The sequence below is a fragment of the Peromyscus maniculatus genome, chromosome 19 (assembly GCF_049852395.1).
Source record: "Peromyscus maniculatus bairdii isolate BWxNUB_F1_BW_parent chromosome 19, HU_Pman_BW_mat_3.1, whole genome shotgun sequence".
Taxonomy (NCBI): Eukaryota; Metazoa; Chordata; class Mammalia; order Rodentia; family Cricetidae; genus Peromyscus; species Peromyscus maniculatus.
In genome coordinates this window covers 24,702,588-24,718,301 of record NC_134870.1, presented here as the reverse complement: position 1 = coordinate 24,718,301, position 15,714 = coordinate 24,702,588, and the positions used below count along the sequence as shown (strand labels likewise).

At 43.0% G+C, this 15,714-nt stretch overlaps 1 protein-coding gene across 2 annotated transcripts in view; it reads right to left on the bottom strand.

Annotated features, from left to right (window-relative positions):
• Nucleotides 1–15,714, bottom strand: part of Kdm3b (lysine demethylase 3B) — a 61,768-nt gene that overhangs the window by 33,268 nt on the left and 12,786 nt on the right. For both annotated transcript variants that reach the window (XM_076554964.1, XM_076554965.1), the window contains exons 2-6: nucleotides 13,304–13,471; nucleotides 10,171–10,284; nucleotides 8,908–9,013; nucleotides 7,278–7,402; nucleotides 3,643–3,717 (exon numbers count right to left, since the gene is read on the bottom strand). In XM_076554964.1, the coding sequence (XP_076411079.1) occupies nucleotides 3,643–3,717; nucleotides 7,278–7,402; nucleotides 8,908–9,013; nucleotides 10,171–10,284; nucleotides 13,304–13,471 (588 nt within the window). The remainder of the gene's footprint in view (nucleotides 1–3,642; nucleotides 3,718–7,277; nucleotides 7,403–8,907; nucleotides 9,014–10,170; nucleotides 10,285–13,303; nucleotides 13,472–15,714) is intronic.

The window sequence follows — 15,714 nt, the reverse complement described above, 5'->3', positions numbered from 1 at the left end:
CTGGTCTACAAAGCCAGTTCCAGGACAGCTAGAGCTGTTACATACAGAAACCCTGTTTCAAAAAAACAATTAAAACAAAAACAAAAAAAAGGTTGGGCCAGGGTGGTGGTGGTGGTGGTGGTGGTGGTGGTGGTGGTGGTGGTGGTGGTGGTGGTGGCGGCGGCTGGAGAGAAGACTCAGTGGGTAGGAGGGGCTGCTCCTCTAGAGGACTTGGAGTTGACCCCCACCTCCACGTGGCAGCTCTCAACCACCTGCAACTCCACTTCCAAGGGATCCGATGAACTCTTCTGACATTCAAGGGCACCAGGCATGCTCAGGTGCACAGGGATACATGCAGGCAAAAGCATCCATTCACATGAAATGAATACTGTTTTTAAAAAGTTAAAATGACTGACTTATCTGTATTCCTTTTGAGAGGGGGAGCTCACTAGGTCACACTGAACAGCCAGGAAGTCCCTATGTAGACCTCAGGTTAGCCTCAGACTCAGAGCTTCCGCCTCTGCCCCCAGTGCTGGGGTTACATGGGCACCACATTGTCTGGTTTTGACAGGTTTGCATTCAAGTACTGACATGCAAAATTCCTCCATTCAGAAATCACTCAGCCCCAAATGTGTGAATCCTGACCAGGAAAAGCCAACCTGACAGAGCTGAGGTGCACACAGATACTCTAAGTCTCAGGTGATTGCAGACCGTATCCAAACCTTTGTCAGGGAATGGGGAAAAGAGGACCAGACCACAAACCCCTTTTCTAGTATCTCACACTACCGATGATGTCTTTGAGAGGCCAGACAACTTGGAAGAAAGGGTCAGGAGGGACAGTTCCCAGTAAGCTGATTCAGAAACACTGAAAAGGACTGCGGTGGTAATAAGCTAGCTCTGTGTAGCGATAAACATTTACCATTTAATAAATCTGTCCCCACTACTATCAATACTTATACGGCCATATCTCTCCTGGGGTCACTGTATCTGGTATGTCAACTTTTAAGTTACTTAAAATTTCCTTGGAGCTAGGTGGAGTGGTGTACGTCTTTAATCCCAGCAGAGGCAGGCAGAGCTCTGAGTTTGAGGCCATCCTGCTTTATAGAGAGTTCCAGGCAGCCAGGGCTACATAGAGAAACCCTGTCTTAAAAAAAAAAAACAACAATTTTTTCTTTCCAATTTCCGTATTTTTTTCTTTTTTACCGTCTTCATTTTTTCTCCTTTAATTTTTTTGTAAAATTTATTTGTTTTTTAAAGATTGATTTATTTTATGCATGTGTGTATGCCTGAGTGCATGAACATATGCCATGTGCATGTGGCCTTTGGAGGCCAGAAGGGGCATCTGATGCCTGGAACTGGAGTTAAAGGAGATTATGGGCCAGCATGTCAGTGCTGGGAACTGAACCTAGGAACTTTACAAGAACAGTAAATGCTCTTGTCCTGTGAGCCATCTTTCCAGCCCCTCCTGTAAAACTCAAAAAACAAAACAAAACAAAAACCACCACTCAAGATTTACTTCCATTTCTCCATACTTCTAGTAATATTACCCAAGTTTCAACAGAGATAAATAACAGGTATGAACAAATAATAACATACTCACCATGACTAAGCACCTATCATATTTCTGGAAAAATTACCTAAGTTTACCATAATTTTATTCAAGAACTGAAAGCACTTGGTTGAGTATAGTTTTTATTTCACCCTCATTTAAAACTATCCATTCTGCAAGTTTTCAGTCTAACTGCAGAAGCATGTTTACTGAGATATATTCCTTCTTGTTCATTCACTAATTCTCACACTTAAAGGAGATGAGGGGATTGATCTTGGATGTCTAAAAAGGGTATTATAAAACTTAGCACAGGTTGGGTGGTGGTGGTGCACGCCTTTAATCCCAGCACTTGGGAGGCAGAGCCAGGTGGATATCTGTGAGTTCAAGGCCAGCTTGGTCTACAGAGTGAGGATAGGCTCCAAAGCTACACAGAGAAACCCTGTCTTGAAAAACCAAAAAACAAACAAACAAACAAAAAAAAAAAAAGAAAGAAAAGAAAAAACAAAAAACAAACTTGGCACAGTATCAATAATAATTGTACTGCTAGTCAAGAATATAGTAGTCATAGCATGACAAAGCCAAAAAGGAAAGAACCAATATCTTCAGCTAAAAAACATAGATCTAGTTTCTTTCATTTTTTAAAAAAGATATATTTATTTATTTTATGTATGAGTGCTCTATCTGCATGTACTCCTTTATTCCAGAAGAGGGCACCAGATCCCACTATAGGTAGCTGTGAGCCACCATGTGGTTGTTGGGAATCGAACTCAGGACCTCTGGAAGAACAGCCAGTGCTATCTCTAGTTCCTAGATCCAGTTTCTAATTGATGGCCAAACTGCAGACCTGGCTCAGAGCAGTTTTCTACCATTCTCTAAACAACAGATGTAGGTCCTATTATGCTGAGCTGCTCAGATATGAGCAGATAGCACAGGGCAGTGAGACCTATACAGGCTCTCCAGTTTTATCTAACCAACTGAGCAGTACCAATTATATACTAAGTATATAAGCAAACAAATGAAATATAGAAAGGAACAGCAGAGCTCAATACATCATCAAAGCAATAGGTATTCACAGCCAAACACATACAGTAGGGCTTATCCTATTCATGGTAATGTAACTAAGGAGCTATTAAATTTACTCTGGTTCTTTCCTTCTGATCTTGTTCCAACAAGAATGACTGCAGAGCTGTGCATGGTGGCCTACACCTTTAAGCCAACACTTGAGAGGCAAAAGCAGGTGGATCTCCAGGCCAGCCCAGTCTACACAGTGAGTACCAGACAGACCCAGATCCTGTCTCAGCAGAAAAGGAAGGACTGCATACTTGTCAAGAAAGAATGAGCCAGGCGGCGGAGGCAGAGGCAGGAGGATCTCTGTGAGTTTGAGGCCAGCCTGGGCTACAGTACAGAGTGAGTTTCAGGACAGCCAAGAATACACAGAGAAACCCTGTCTCAAAAGAACAAAAAGGTTTTGAGGCAGGGCCTCAAGTAAACCAGGCTAGCCTTGAACTCCTGATATTCCTGCTTGACCATCAATGTGCTGGGATTCATTGTCAGGTCTGGCTGGCTCAGGCAGACGTTTAATATAGCTTTTTGTTGTTGTTGTTGTTTGTTATAATAATTTTGAATGAACCAAAAGTTGGCCTGGGTCATGGTAATTATAAAACAAACCACTGTGTGCACAGCACTGAACCAGGCATTTGTTTAATTTGATTTCAGTACGAAAGATAGAATTTCAGTCTATCTCGGAGTACACTGGGACCTGATTAAGGGTAGGGAGGATACAGCTTTTCTTTTATTTCCTATTATTGGGTAAGCCATTATTATTACTATTGTTCATCACAGTTTTAACTATCTATTAACTTGTCCTGGGAGAATATAAGAAGAAAGAGGCCATGGATTTTATAAGTAGGGGACATAGCTTTAATTTAAAAGGTTTGCTCAAACCAGGTTTTTTTCCTAAGGCTGTTCTTTCTTAACTAGACAAATCAGAGAGAAAACAGAAAAGCATGGCAGAGCCCAGCAACTCCAGGGCATTCATGGAAACCATGTAGCCAGGGATCCCCAGGGCAGAGTAACAACACAAGCTCACAGGTCTCCCGAGACTATTACTGTACCTCACTCTGTGGTGTTGAACTGTCCATCAGCATCACGTGGATGAGTCTGGGGTCTACTGACTTCATCTCACCGGTCTACAGAGCAGGAAGCACAACACATGAAGAAAGGGGGGAAGATATTTAATACCTTGACAACCAAAATAAAATACTATATATACATTTTCCTTAACAATACAGGTATCTATTTGTAAGGAGAGCTCCTGCTGAGCTGCAGATGGTTTGATTCCAGAGTGGTAGCACCTAGCTTTAATTAGCCTTTTTGTCTCCAGTACCTTCCATTTGAAATGTCAATCTTGTCTCAGTTTCCCAAAGGTGCAAAGCCTATGCAGAACTTGGCTGGCAGAGAACCCAGCAAACCGAGGTGCCTCTTAACTGAGAACTTGCCTTTGGCATCGTCCCTTTGGGGGAACTTAGATAAGAGGTTTTAGTATATGGAAATTAACTTGCTAAAGGTGTGAGTTGTGTAACAATAAAAAAAAAAAAACCCTGTGCTAAGGTGCCTCTGTGTCTTCTTTCCACGGAACAAGTGAACCACATCCAATATACAACATCTGTTTATTTGTACTTCCCTACAGAGATGGAAAACTTCCTACGAAGAGTGATGTCCAGTAACAGTATTGGAAATAACATCTAGAATTTGGCAAAGATTAATATATTTGTTAAGTTAATGAATTAAAGAACTGAGTCAATTCAAGATCTAAGTATGTCTTTGATCTAATAATGTCTATGATCTAATAATACCTTAGCAATATTCATTTAAATTTCTGCATCTCTAAGCCAACAATCATTAAAAGAGGCTGGGCAGTGGTGGTGCATGCCTTTAATCCTAGCACTCGGGAGGCAGAGACAGGCATATCTCTGTGAGTTCGAGGCCAGCCTGGTCTCCAAAGCGAGTGCCAGGAAAGGCGCAAAGCTACACAGAGAAACCCTATCTCGAAAAACCAAAAAAACAAAACAAAACAAAACAAAAAACAACACACTAAAAACCAAAAAAAAAAAAAAAAAGATTTCCTATTCACGGGTTGGGGATTTAGCTCAGTGGTAGAGTGCTTGCCCAGCAAGCACAAGGCCCTGGGTTCAGTCCCCAGCTCTGGGAAAGAGAGGGAGAGAGAGAGAGAGAGAGACAGAGACAGAGAGAGAGACAGAGACAGAGACAGAGACAGAGACAGAGACAGAAACCAACAAAAAAAAAAGCGAGAAAGAAAGAAAAAGATAAAAGAGGTCCATACTGTGTGGGGGATTGTCTTTCACACTGAGTTTTAAGAATTACCCCGGCCGGCCGAGCAGTGGTGGCGCACGCCTTTAATCCCAGCACTCGGGAGGCAGAGCCAGGTGGATGGATCTCTGTGAGTTCGAGGCCAGCCTGGTCTACAGAGGGAGATCCAGGACAGGCACCAAAACTACACAGAGAAACCCTGTCTTGAAAAACGAGAGAGAGAAAGAGAGAGAGAGAGAGATTTAGCTCAGTGGTAGAGTGCTTGCCTAGCAAGCACAAGGCCCTGGGTTCAGTCCCCAGCTCTGGGAAAGAGAGGGAAAGAGAGGGAAAGAGAGGGAGAGAGAGAGGGAGAGAGAGAGGGAGAGAGAGAGGGAGAGAGAGAGAGAGAGAGAGAGAGAGAGAGAGAGAGAGAGAGAGAGAGAGAAACCAATCATTAAAAGAGGTGTTTAACTATTAAAGAAAAAAAATAAAAACTTTAAATGTGGGGACAATGTGATAAAGTACAAATTTATTCTATTTCTAGCAATTACGCACTAAGGAACTTATTTTATTAAATTTATTTATTTATTTAGTTTTTTGAGACAGGGTTTCTCTATGTAATAGTCCAGGCTGGCCTGGAAGTCACTGAGATCCTCCTCCCTCTGCCTCCTAAGAGCTGGGAATAAAGGCGTGCGCCACCACTGCCCAGCCAGGAATTTACTTTTTAACATACTTATTTGTATGTATGTATGTATGTATGTATGTATGTATGCGTGTATGTTTATATATAGGTATGTGTACATGAGTACAAATGGCCAGAAGAGAGCATGGGGTCCTTTGTAACTGGAGTTATAGGCAGGAGCCCCCAACATGGGTGCTAGGCAACAAACTCAGGCTCTGTGCAAGAGTACCAAACGCCTCTACTGCTAAAGCATCTTCTCATCCCACACTAAGGGGTCACTCTAAAAAGTAACACGTGTGGAAGAATGTGTACGGGTGCTAACTGTGCCAATACCTGTGTTAGTGAAAATACTGCCCATGCTTTAAAAGTCCTCAAGACAAATTAGTTATCATATATCCATTTAGAATATACACATATTGAAAAAGGATGAGTCAAATGTCTGTGTGTGTGCATATATATATATATACACATACACACACACACATATAGCATGTAACATACAATTATGTTCAAAAGAGGAATTGTGCCTATGTACCATATCATATCAATCACTAAAGTTTAACTTACACAACTTTACTTCATATAACTAAAAATATATTCTAGATACATACTCAGAAAATATTAGGAAGACTATGGGAAACACCACACTGGTGGGCACCACTGTGGGAGTGAGAGCTTCTTAGGGAGTGGCAGTTTTCATTATGCACTTTACATGTATGGCTATCATTTGAAAAAAAAAAAATTGTCTTTAGATGGGACAGCTCAGTGTTTAAGAGATCTTGTTGCTCTTTCAGAGAAGAGGCCCTAGGCTGACACCAGGTTTACCCAGTGCCCACATGGTAAATCCGAACTACCTGGAACTCCTGTTAAGGAAATCCCACTCTCTTGAGCTCTATGAGCACACTACGCACACAGTGTGTATACATACTCACACCCATACACATAAACCAAAAGTAACTTTATTATTAGAACAAGTTTCTGTTTGCAGCAAATTCAAGCTTGACAGTGCTCTAACCTGTTTCTGGAGTATGAAGTGGTCTCCACCCTATGGAGTTTGACTCACACCTTGAACGTGCCCTGTTAACACCTTGAACGTATCCTCATAAGATGTTCTGCCAGATAATTTTGAAATGTTCAACCAATTCCTATGAAACCGAAATTCTTCTGGAAATCCCCCAACCCTTGGAAACCCTGAGGCCTTGAAGTGTGTGGGGGGGGGCTATATACACCCTACCTTCCCCTATGTTCAATGCTGTTTGCTCAAACTCTGATGGAAGGAGACATACCTGTCCGACAGAAAATTTGACCAAAGAATTTTAGTAATGGTCTTTACTCTTGTTTGGTGGGATTAACACTCCCAGAGTGCTGGAACTACATGCATGTGCAGTCCCACCCAGCTTGTAAGTACTTTCAAAGATTATCCCAATGCTATGAAGTCAATGGGCTTTTTGTTTGTTTGTTTGTTTTTCAAAATAGGGTTTCTCTGTGTAACATTTCTGGCTGTCCTGGAACTCACTCTGTAGACCAGGCTGGCCTCGAACTCACAGAGATCCAACTGCTTCTGCCTCCTGAGTGCATGTGCCATCACTGCCAGGTGTCAGTGGGGTTTTCCATGTTTACCTCTAACTCACAGTGAGATCACAGTTACGCGGCCTTCTTCAGGCTCACTCAGAAACAGGCAGAGGTAGAAGCCATCTTCTAACAATGGTGAACCTCACCAAGGCAGTGGCTGCACCTCTTACAGGGTAGGAGCCTCACCTCAGTTATAGACACCTCCATGAGACGGGTGATGGAGTCCTGACGGCTGACAACACCACCGAGCCACACTTCTTCTCCTTCTGGCTGGTAGACTTTGACCCTGTGACCTTGAACACTATAGGGACCTAAAGGAGAGCTCCATTAGAACTGAATGCGTGGGCTAACCACATGAGTAAACACTTCGCATTTTCTGTGCAGAATCGAAGGGAACAACTCTAGTTTTCCAGAAACACATGGTTTTGTTGTTGTTGTTCTGAGTTTTATAAACTTTTCATTTCTTTTTTTTTTGTTCTGAGACAGGGTTTCCCTGTGTAGCTTTGCACCTTTCCTGGAACTCACTTGGTAGCCCAGGCTGGCCTCGAACTCACAGAGATCCGCCTGCCTCTGCCTCCCGAGTGCTGGGATTAAAGGTGTGCGCCACCACCGCCCGGCTAAACTTTTCATTTCTAAGGAATCTCCTAAGTCCCCAATTCTATTTTTTCCCCTCAATCATAAAATTCTGAAAGGCTAGTCTAAGCTATAAAGCAAACAAAACAAGCCAGGCCACTAAGTTGAATGTGCTATTAGGTAAACTGGCCATAGGAACTAGAAATGAAATGCCATTGGGTTCAATTCATGCTGAAAATATAGGCCCTCGGATTTTGTCTATTTTACAGAGCTCTACCACTGACTACAAACTCTAGCACAGTAAGTCTATTAATGGACTGCTTTGTTGATGTTTGTTTTTGCTTTTTGGGGGGCCCCCACTCAGCTCCCAAATAAATCACACATTGAGGTTTATTCTTACTTATGAATGCCTGGCCTTAGCTTGGTTTAGTTTCTAGCCAGCTTTCCTTAACTTTAAATTATTCCATCTACCTTTCGCCTCTGGGTTTTTCCCATTCTCTTACTTCTGTAAATCTTACTCCGTGGCGTGCTGTGTAGCTGAGTGGCTGGCCCAAGAGCCCTCCTCCGTCTCTGGCTACTACTTCCTTTCACTCCACCCTCTCCCTCCCTCTTTCTCTCAGTTTTCTCCTTTTATTTATCTTCTCTGCCGGCCAGCCCCGCCTATCCTTTCTCCTGCCTCGCTATTGGCTGTTCAGATCTTTACTAGACCATCAGGTGTTTTACACAGGCACAGTAACACAGCTTCACAGAGTCAAACACATGCAGCATAAACAAAGTAACACACCTTAAAATAACATTCTACTACACTTCTTTAGGCACATACTTAGATGGTATTAGCAGCTTTTAGCTCTTGAGAAATCTGCAGGTGGTAAGTAAAACTATAATAATAGCAAAGGTTTTCTCTAATGGCAGAATCTCTATCACTTGACGTTTTGTTTAATATGTGGTTAACTCCTTATAAACACTTAAGAAAACACAAAACTTTGTGTTTTGAAATGCAGAAAGAAGATCTAGGGGTGTGTGTTTGTCGGGACTATTAATTAGTGGACAATATGGAGAACATAAATTGAACCCTCTACCCAATGGTAGAAACTCACACAGCAGAATTCCTAGGGTCACTAAACAGAATGGCCTGGAGTAAGGGGCTTTTTTTAGAAATCCAGCTAATTACAGATATTCTCTCCATCATCACTGACCGCCCACCTGATATGGAGTCCAAGGACAGAAAACTGCTTGTTCTTACCTCGGCTGAATATCTCTTGTAGCTTTTGGTCACTGATCAAAGCATTAACTGTTTCCCTTAATGCAGCATGCTCTAAAAGAATTTGGTTTTGAGCATCTGTTCCCATCTGGTAAAGATAAAAGTAAACACCTGATGTTAAAATGAAAGGCAATAAAACTTAGTAGATGAGAAAATCAGACCCAAACACAAGGAGCATAAAGATGAACAAAGCAAGGACGCTGAGAGGGAATGACCCCTAATAAGGACGACTAACGAAGAAACTACCGTTAATATCTCCTAGAATGTAGTTCAGGAAATATCGGTCTCAGCTCTTCCAATGAAAGAGTAAAACCTTTACAATGTTCAACTTTCAGATAGCCCTTACAAGTGAGAAATAAATAGCATCTTTCTTTAAAAAGTTTTTATTTTAGACTTATTTTATGAGTGCTTTGCCTGCATGTCTGTGTGCGACACATGCATGCAGTGCTCTCAGAGGTCAGAAGAGGGCATCTGATCCTGGAAGGGAGGTCATGGTGGTTGTGAGCCACCATGTGGGTGATGGAATCAGTGCTGCAAGAACACGTGCCCTTACCTCTGAACCATGTCCCCAGCCAGTAGTATCTTAGGAAACTACAAACTCAGAGGAGAGTCCGTCTAAACTATTTGCCTATTCCTTTGCTTTGTATGTAAATATATATATCTTCAATATTTCTAAATGGGAACCAGCTGTTACTCATTCCTGCTCATCTGCCACTAAAGTAAACATAAGCCAAACTGGGTCCCATCTTAGAGAAGTCCATTTTCTATTTATTCATGCATATTCTTCTTTTATGTGTGTGCGCGTGACATGTGTGTAAGCACCCTCAGGGGCCAGAAGAGGGCAGTGGTTCCCTACAGCTGGAGTTCAGGCAGCTGGAAGCCTCAGGATGTGGTGTGGGGAACCGAATTCAAGTCCTCTGGAAGAGCGACAAGTGCTCTCACACTGCTGAGCCATCTCTCTAACCCAGAAGCCCATTTTTCAGAAGGAACTACTACTACATGGTAGTCTTAAGTCCTGGGTGGCTTTAGAGGGGGTGAGGGTGGGGGGACAGACAGAAGAGAAAGAAGCATCAGTCACCAAATGTACTTTTTAAAGAAGCATAAAACTTCAAAATGCACAGGGTAATTTACTACAGGAAGCAAAGTAATGCTAAAAGAAAAGAATAAATACCCATGTTTGAAACAACAAGGAAATTAGCAAGGAGATAACTAATAAGCCCACGGCTAGCTAGAACAGTCAAGTACCTGGAACAGATGCAGCCCATTAGCATCTGACATGAAGCGCAGCTCTCGATCCACAAGGTATTCAACTGGCACCACAGACCCCAAACCCAGCTTATCCACCAGGGGAGTGAAAGTCTGTGAAGGACAGGACAGGGACAAGAGGTTGATTAGGTTCATTAGATTCAATGCATCTCTGACTTCAGAGAAAGCATCCACTAGTACTCTCCTCTCCTCCCAGTGAATACAGACAAGCTAACGAACAAGGCCTTGGGAGCATTCCAAACAGTCTCTGCTCCTTAAATAACCACAGTGAGCAAAGCAAAGGAGAAGGTTGCCTAATTCTTTCTTTCTTTTCTTCTTTCTTTTTTTTTTTTTTTTTTTGCTTTTCAAGACAGGGTTTCTCTGAGCAGTCTTGGCTGTCCTGGAACTCACTTTGTAGAACAAGCTGGCCTTGAACTCAGAAATCTGCCTGCCTCTGCTTCCCAAGCAGAGGATTAAAGGTGTACACCATCACACCTGGCTATGCTTGCTTGGTATTTTCTAATTTCTGTCTGTTTGGTTTTTGGCTCAGGTCTCACACTATGGACCAGGCTTGTGAGGAATTTGCAGCAATCCTCCTGCCTCAGCCACTAAATGCTGGAATTATAGGTGTGAGCTACCACACCTGATTTGTATACCTTTATGTCTAAAAAGGGCAAGTGGACTAACCACTGTCACTAGGGATCTAGTGCTAGGCTTCATAAGGGCTAAACTATAAATGTCCAGAGTAGGAGCTGTAGTCAAGGTGTGCTAGGTCATGCCAATAACCCCAGCACTTGGGAGATGGTCAAGGAAGGCCCCCTCCTCCCCCTAAAGTTGCACACACTTCTAGAGCTCTCGACACCTGTGTGAGGTTTATAAACCTTGGAATAACCAGGTATAAAGGTGCAGCCTTCACCCTTTGATGCCAGCATCAAGAAGCAAAGGTAGGTGGAGCTCTGAGTTTCGGTCTAGCCTGATCTATAAAGCCAGCCAGAGTTCCATGGTGAGACCCTATCTCAAAACAAAACAATTACTGTAATACATGTTTAGATAGCCCTGGCTGGCCTTGAGCTCTCTATAAACTAAGAATGACTTTGAACCTCTAGGATCCTGCCTCCAACCTCCTAGGTACTAGGATTACAGGTTTGTAACCAATATACCAGCTTTTATGTGATACTTTATATAAAACCAGGGGCTTTATGCATGTCAGGCAGGCACTCTACCAAATGAGCTATATGTTCCAATCTCCTCCCCCACCCGCCTTTAATTATATTGATTTATTTTCTGAGAGTGTATGGTACGCTTAAACATGAACGGCAGCACCACAGTACTTGTGATTTCAGAGGAAACCTTGTAGGAAGAATTTTTCTTCCACCATGTGCATTCTAGGGTTCAAATTCAAGTTGTCAGGCTTGTTGACAAATGCCTTCACTTGTGCGCGTGTGCTTTGATATGGGGGGGGGTGTCTCTCAATATGTAGTCCCTTAACCTCATATCAAAGCCTGGCGGTGGTGGCGCACACCTGCAATCCCAGCACTTGGGAAGCAGAGGCAGGTGGATCTCTGTGAGTTTGAGGCCAGCCTGGGCTACAGAGTAAGTTCCAGGAAAGGCGCAAAGCTACACAGAGAAACCCTGTCTCAAAAAAACAAACAAACAAAAAAACAACCCCCGCCCCCCAAAAAAAACACAAACTCTTATCAATGTCCCTGCCTCAGCTTTCTGAATGCTAGGAATACACACACACACATGACTATGGCCAGGCACTCTTGTTTTCTGAGACAGTCTCACTATACAACCCACTGTCCTCAAATTTATGATTCACCGCTTCCCAAGTGCAGCTATTACAGGTATACACACCATTAGACCAGCCTGGGCAACTCAGAGAGACACCATCTGAAAGTGCAGGACAGAAAAATAGGGGCAAGCCAGGTATGGTGGTACACGCCTCTAGTCCCAGCACTGGGAGGCAGAGGCAGTTGGATCTCTGAGTTTGAGGCCAGCCTGATTTATAAAGTAAGTTCCAGGACAGCCAGGACTGTACAGAGAAACCCTGTCTGGAAAAACAACAACAACAAAAAAAAAAAAAAAAAAAAAAAAGAAGGAAGGAAGGAAGGAAGGAAGGAAGGAAGGAAGGAAGGAAAGAAAGAAAGAAAGAAAGAAAGAAAGAAAGAAAGAAAGAAAGAAAGAAAGAAAGAAAGAAAGAAAGAAAGAAAGAAAAGGGCAGTTTACTAAGACATAATACTATACCAACAGATTGAATATAATTTTTGTTTTGTATATTATTTATTTTGGGTTAGTCACAGGAAAATTGAGATTTAAAAGTCAGCATTCATGCTCACAATTTGCTAACAGAACAAAAGAAACAAATGGATACTCACAAAATGTAATATGCACACACCCGCACATATACACATAATCAAAACAAAAGATAACTAGCTGGGCGTGGTAGCGCACGCCTTTAATCCCAGTACCTGGGAGGCAGAGGCAGGTGAATCTCTGTGAGTTTGAGGCCAGTATAGTTTACAGAATGAATTCCAGGTCAGCCAGGGCTACACAGTAAAACCCTATCCTAAAAAAAACCAATACATACATACATACATACATACATACATACATACATAAATACATACCAACCTTTCTTCAGAACATAGGAGAAAAGAACTTAATTATTGCTTTGGTAATTTCAGAACAAAGTTTGTTAAGGACAAAGCATGTAGTTTTTTTTGCAATTTCTGAAGAGTTTATAGCTATGAGGTAAATATTTAGAGGTATAAGAAAAAAGGTCAAATTGCTCCTATCTAATAAAAATGACTCATTAACTGGGCTGCAGGATGTAGCTCAGGGGTAAAGCACTTGCAAAGGCCCTAGGAGGCCCTAGATCTGATACCCAACACCATAAGTAAAAAAAAAAATACAACAACAAGGGAAAAAACAATCAAGTGCTGCCTCACGTGTACGGGTTTGGGTTTGGGTTTGACAACCATCGAGGTATAAACGGGCTGGGATACACACCTGCAATCCCAGCCTAGAAGGCGGAGGCAGGGGGAGGAGCTCAAGGCCTGTCTGGAAGCCAGGCTGGAGTACATGAGCTCATGTCTCCAACCATCCCCCCAAATCAATCAAAGCTACTCACCAGCGCTGGCCACTGCGCAGCTGAGACCCGAGTGCCCTGGAGAAGGACTGGGTCCTTCCGGGGTGCCCAAACAAGCGACCCTTCTAGCAGAAGTACAATTACTTCTTCAGCGTGAACTTTAACCCAGGAGTGTTGCTTCCAGTTACAGCCATCAAATTCTACAAAGATCTGCAAAAAGATATCAAAAGCAGCTTGAATGTCACATCTGGGGAAATGGCATACTTACAGAATACATAAAAACAACTTTCCTAGTTTTAAACGACAGACTAAGAAAATTTCCATAAACCTACTTCTAAAGTCATTTTTGTTGAGATTTTCTTTTACTTACAAGATGAAAACAAAGCAATGATTTAGGGTGTGCGCACACGCATGTGGAGGTCTGGGGAAAACTTGTGGGGGGTCTGCTCTCTCCTTCCACGAAACGGGTTCCGGGACTAGAATTCAGGCTTGGGGACAAGGCTCTTGAACCCATTTCACTGTAATTAATTTATTGATTTTGTGTATATGTGCAAGTATGAGTACATACATGGAGGACAACTTGTGGAAACACTTCTCTCCTTCCACAGTGTGGATAAACTCAGGTCAACAGGCTTGGCAGCAAGTGGGTTTTATCTGCTGAGCCACCTCCCTGGTCCCCACCCAGACAGGGTCTCGTGTCTCTTACACGCATGTGTCATCACACCCGGCTTTAGGCAGTCCTGGGGATCCAACTCAGCTCTGTGTATGGTAGGCAGGAAAAGGATTATAAACTAACAAAAAACTAGAGGCTGGGGCGATGCTCAGTGTTAAGAGCACGTGCTCTCTTGCAGAGGACCTGAGTTTGGTTCTTAGTACTCACCTCCAGCTCCACGGGATCTGGGACCCTTCTGGCTTACAAGCACCAAATACACATGTGGTGCTTATACATACAAAAAGCAAACATTCACACAAATAAATAAAATGAACCTTAAGAACCCAAAACATCAGGGCATGGTGGCACATTTAATCTCAGGGCTGGGGAGGCAGAGGCAGATGGCTTTGAGGCCAGTTTGATCTACAGACTGAGACTCCCCCTTCAACACTGAAAGAAGTAAAGACGGAGTGTCAATGGTGTTTAAATTCACTTTAGTGCCCTTAAAGTACAACAGATTTTTATAAACTCAAAACCAACAATAAGGGAAGGTGAGGTGGCCCAGTGGTGAAGAGGCTTGCCACCCAGTCTGGCACCTGAGTTCGATTCCCAGGGTACACATAGTACAAGGAGAAAATCACTTCCAGCAAATTGTCCTCTGACCTCCACATCATCATTTCCACACATGTGCAAATCTCCCCTCATACACAAATAAATGTAATTTAAAAACTTAAAAAGTGCTGGGTGTGGTACATGCCTTTAATCTCAGTATCTCAGTACATGGAAGACAGAGACAGGTGGATCCCCAAGTTGGATGCCAGCCTATTCTACATAGCAAGTTCTAGACTAGCCAGCCAGGATTATACGCTGGGACCTGTCTCAAAACAAATACAATTTTAAAAATACTTCGAGTCTGATGAACTCTGATAGAAGTAATACCCGGCTTATGTCTGTCATGTAATCATCAGTCTGGACACTGGCTGCTTCTCAAAAGCACTTTTACTACAACTGGTAAGACTGTTGTTCATTTATCCACTCACTCAGAAACATGGGGGCACCTCCGGGGTCTGAGAATGTCAAGGTAAATAAGGTAGGAGGACATCTCCCCGAGTGGGTGAGAGGAACGGAAAGCCTCGAGTCCCACAAAGGCAACAAACAGTAAAGCCCTATGACACTATGCTTGCTAGACTGGACTTTCAGACAGGTCACATCAGCAGAGAAGAATCCTCCCAGAAAGATCTGGTCTTCTGGGAGCGAAGCCGGACGGCAAGAGCCCAGCACAGAAGGACAATGAACAACGAAAGGAAATGTGTTGGCAAAGACGTCTCCTTTAACCGGTACAGCGTTTCTCTTTCCTAAGATCTAGTTACTTGTAGGTATGCACACTTGAGTGCCAGTGCACAGGAAGGCAGAAGAGCGCCAGTGGTAGGAAGCTGTGAAGCTGGGGAGGAGACCAAACTCGGATCTTCTGCCAGAGCAGTATTTGCGTTCCACTGCTGAGCCATTTTTTTTCAGCACGTGAGTGTTAAGAACTGAACTCAGAGTCTCTGCAAGAGCAGGGAGTGTTCTTCACAGTGAGCCATCTCTCCAGGCTCTTTTGGTTTTGTTTTAGTTTTTTCTTTTTTTAAAAAAAGACTTCTGGGCTGGAGACATGGCTCAGCAGTTAAGAACATTGGCTGCTTTTCCAGAGGACCCAGGTTCAATCTCCAGCACCCACATGGCAGCTCATAACCATCTGTAACTCCAGTTCCAGAGGAATCCAATACCCTCACATGTCACTCAAGCAAAACATAAATGCACA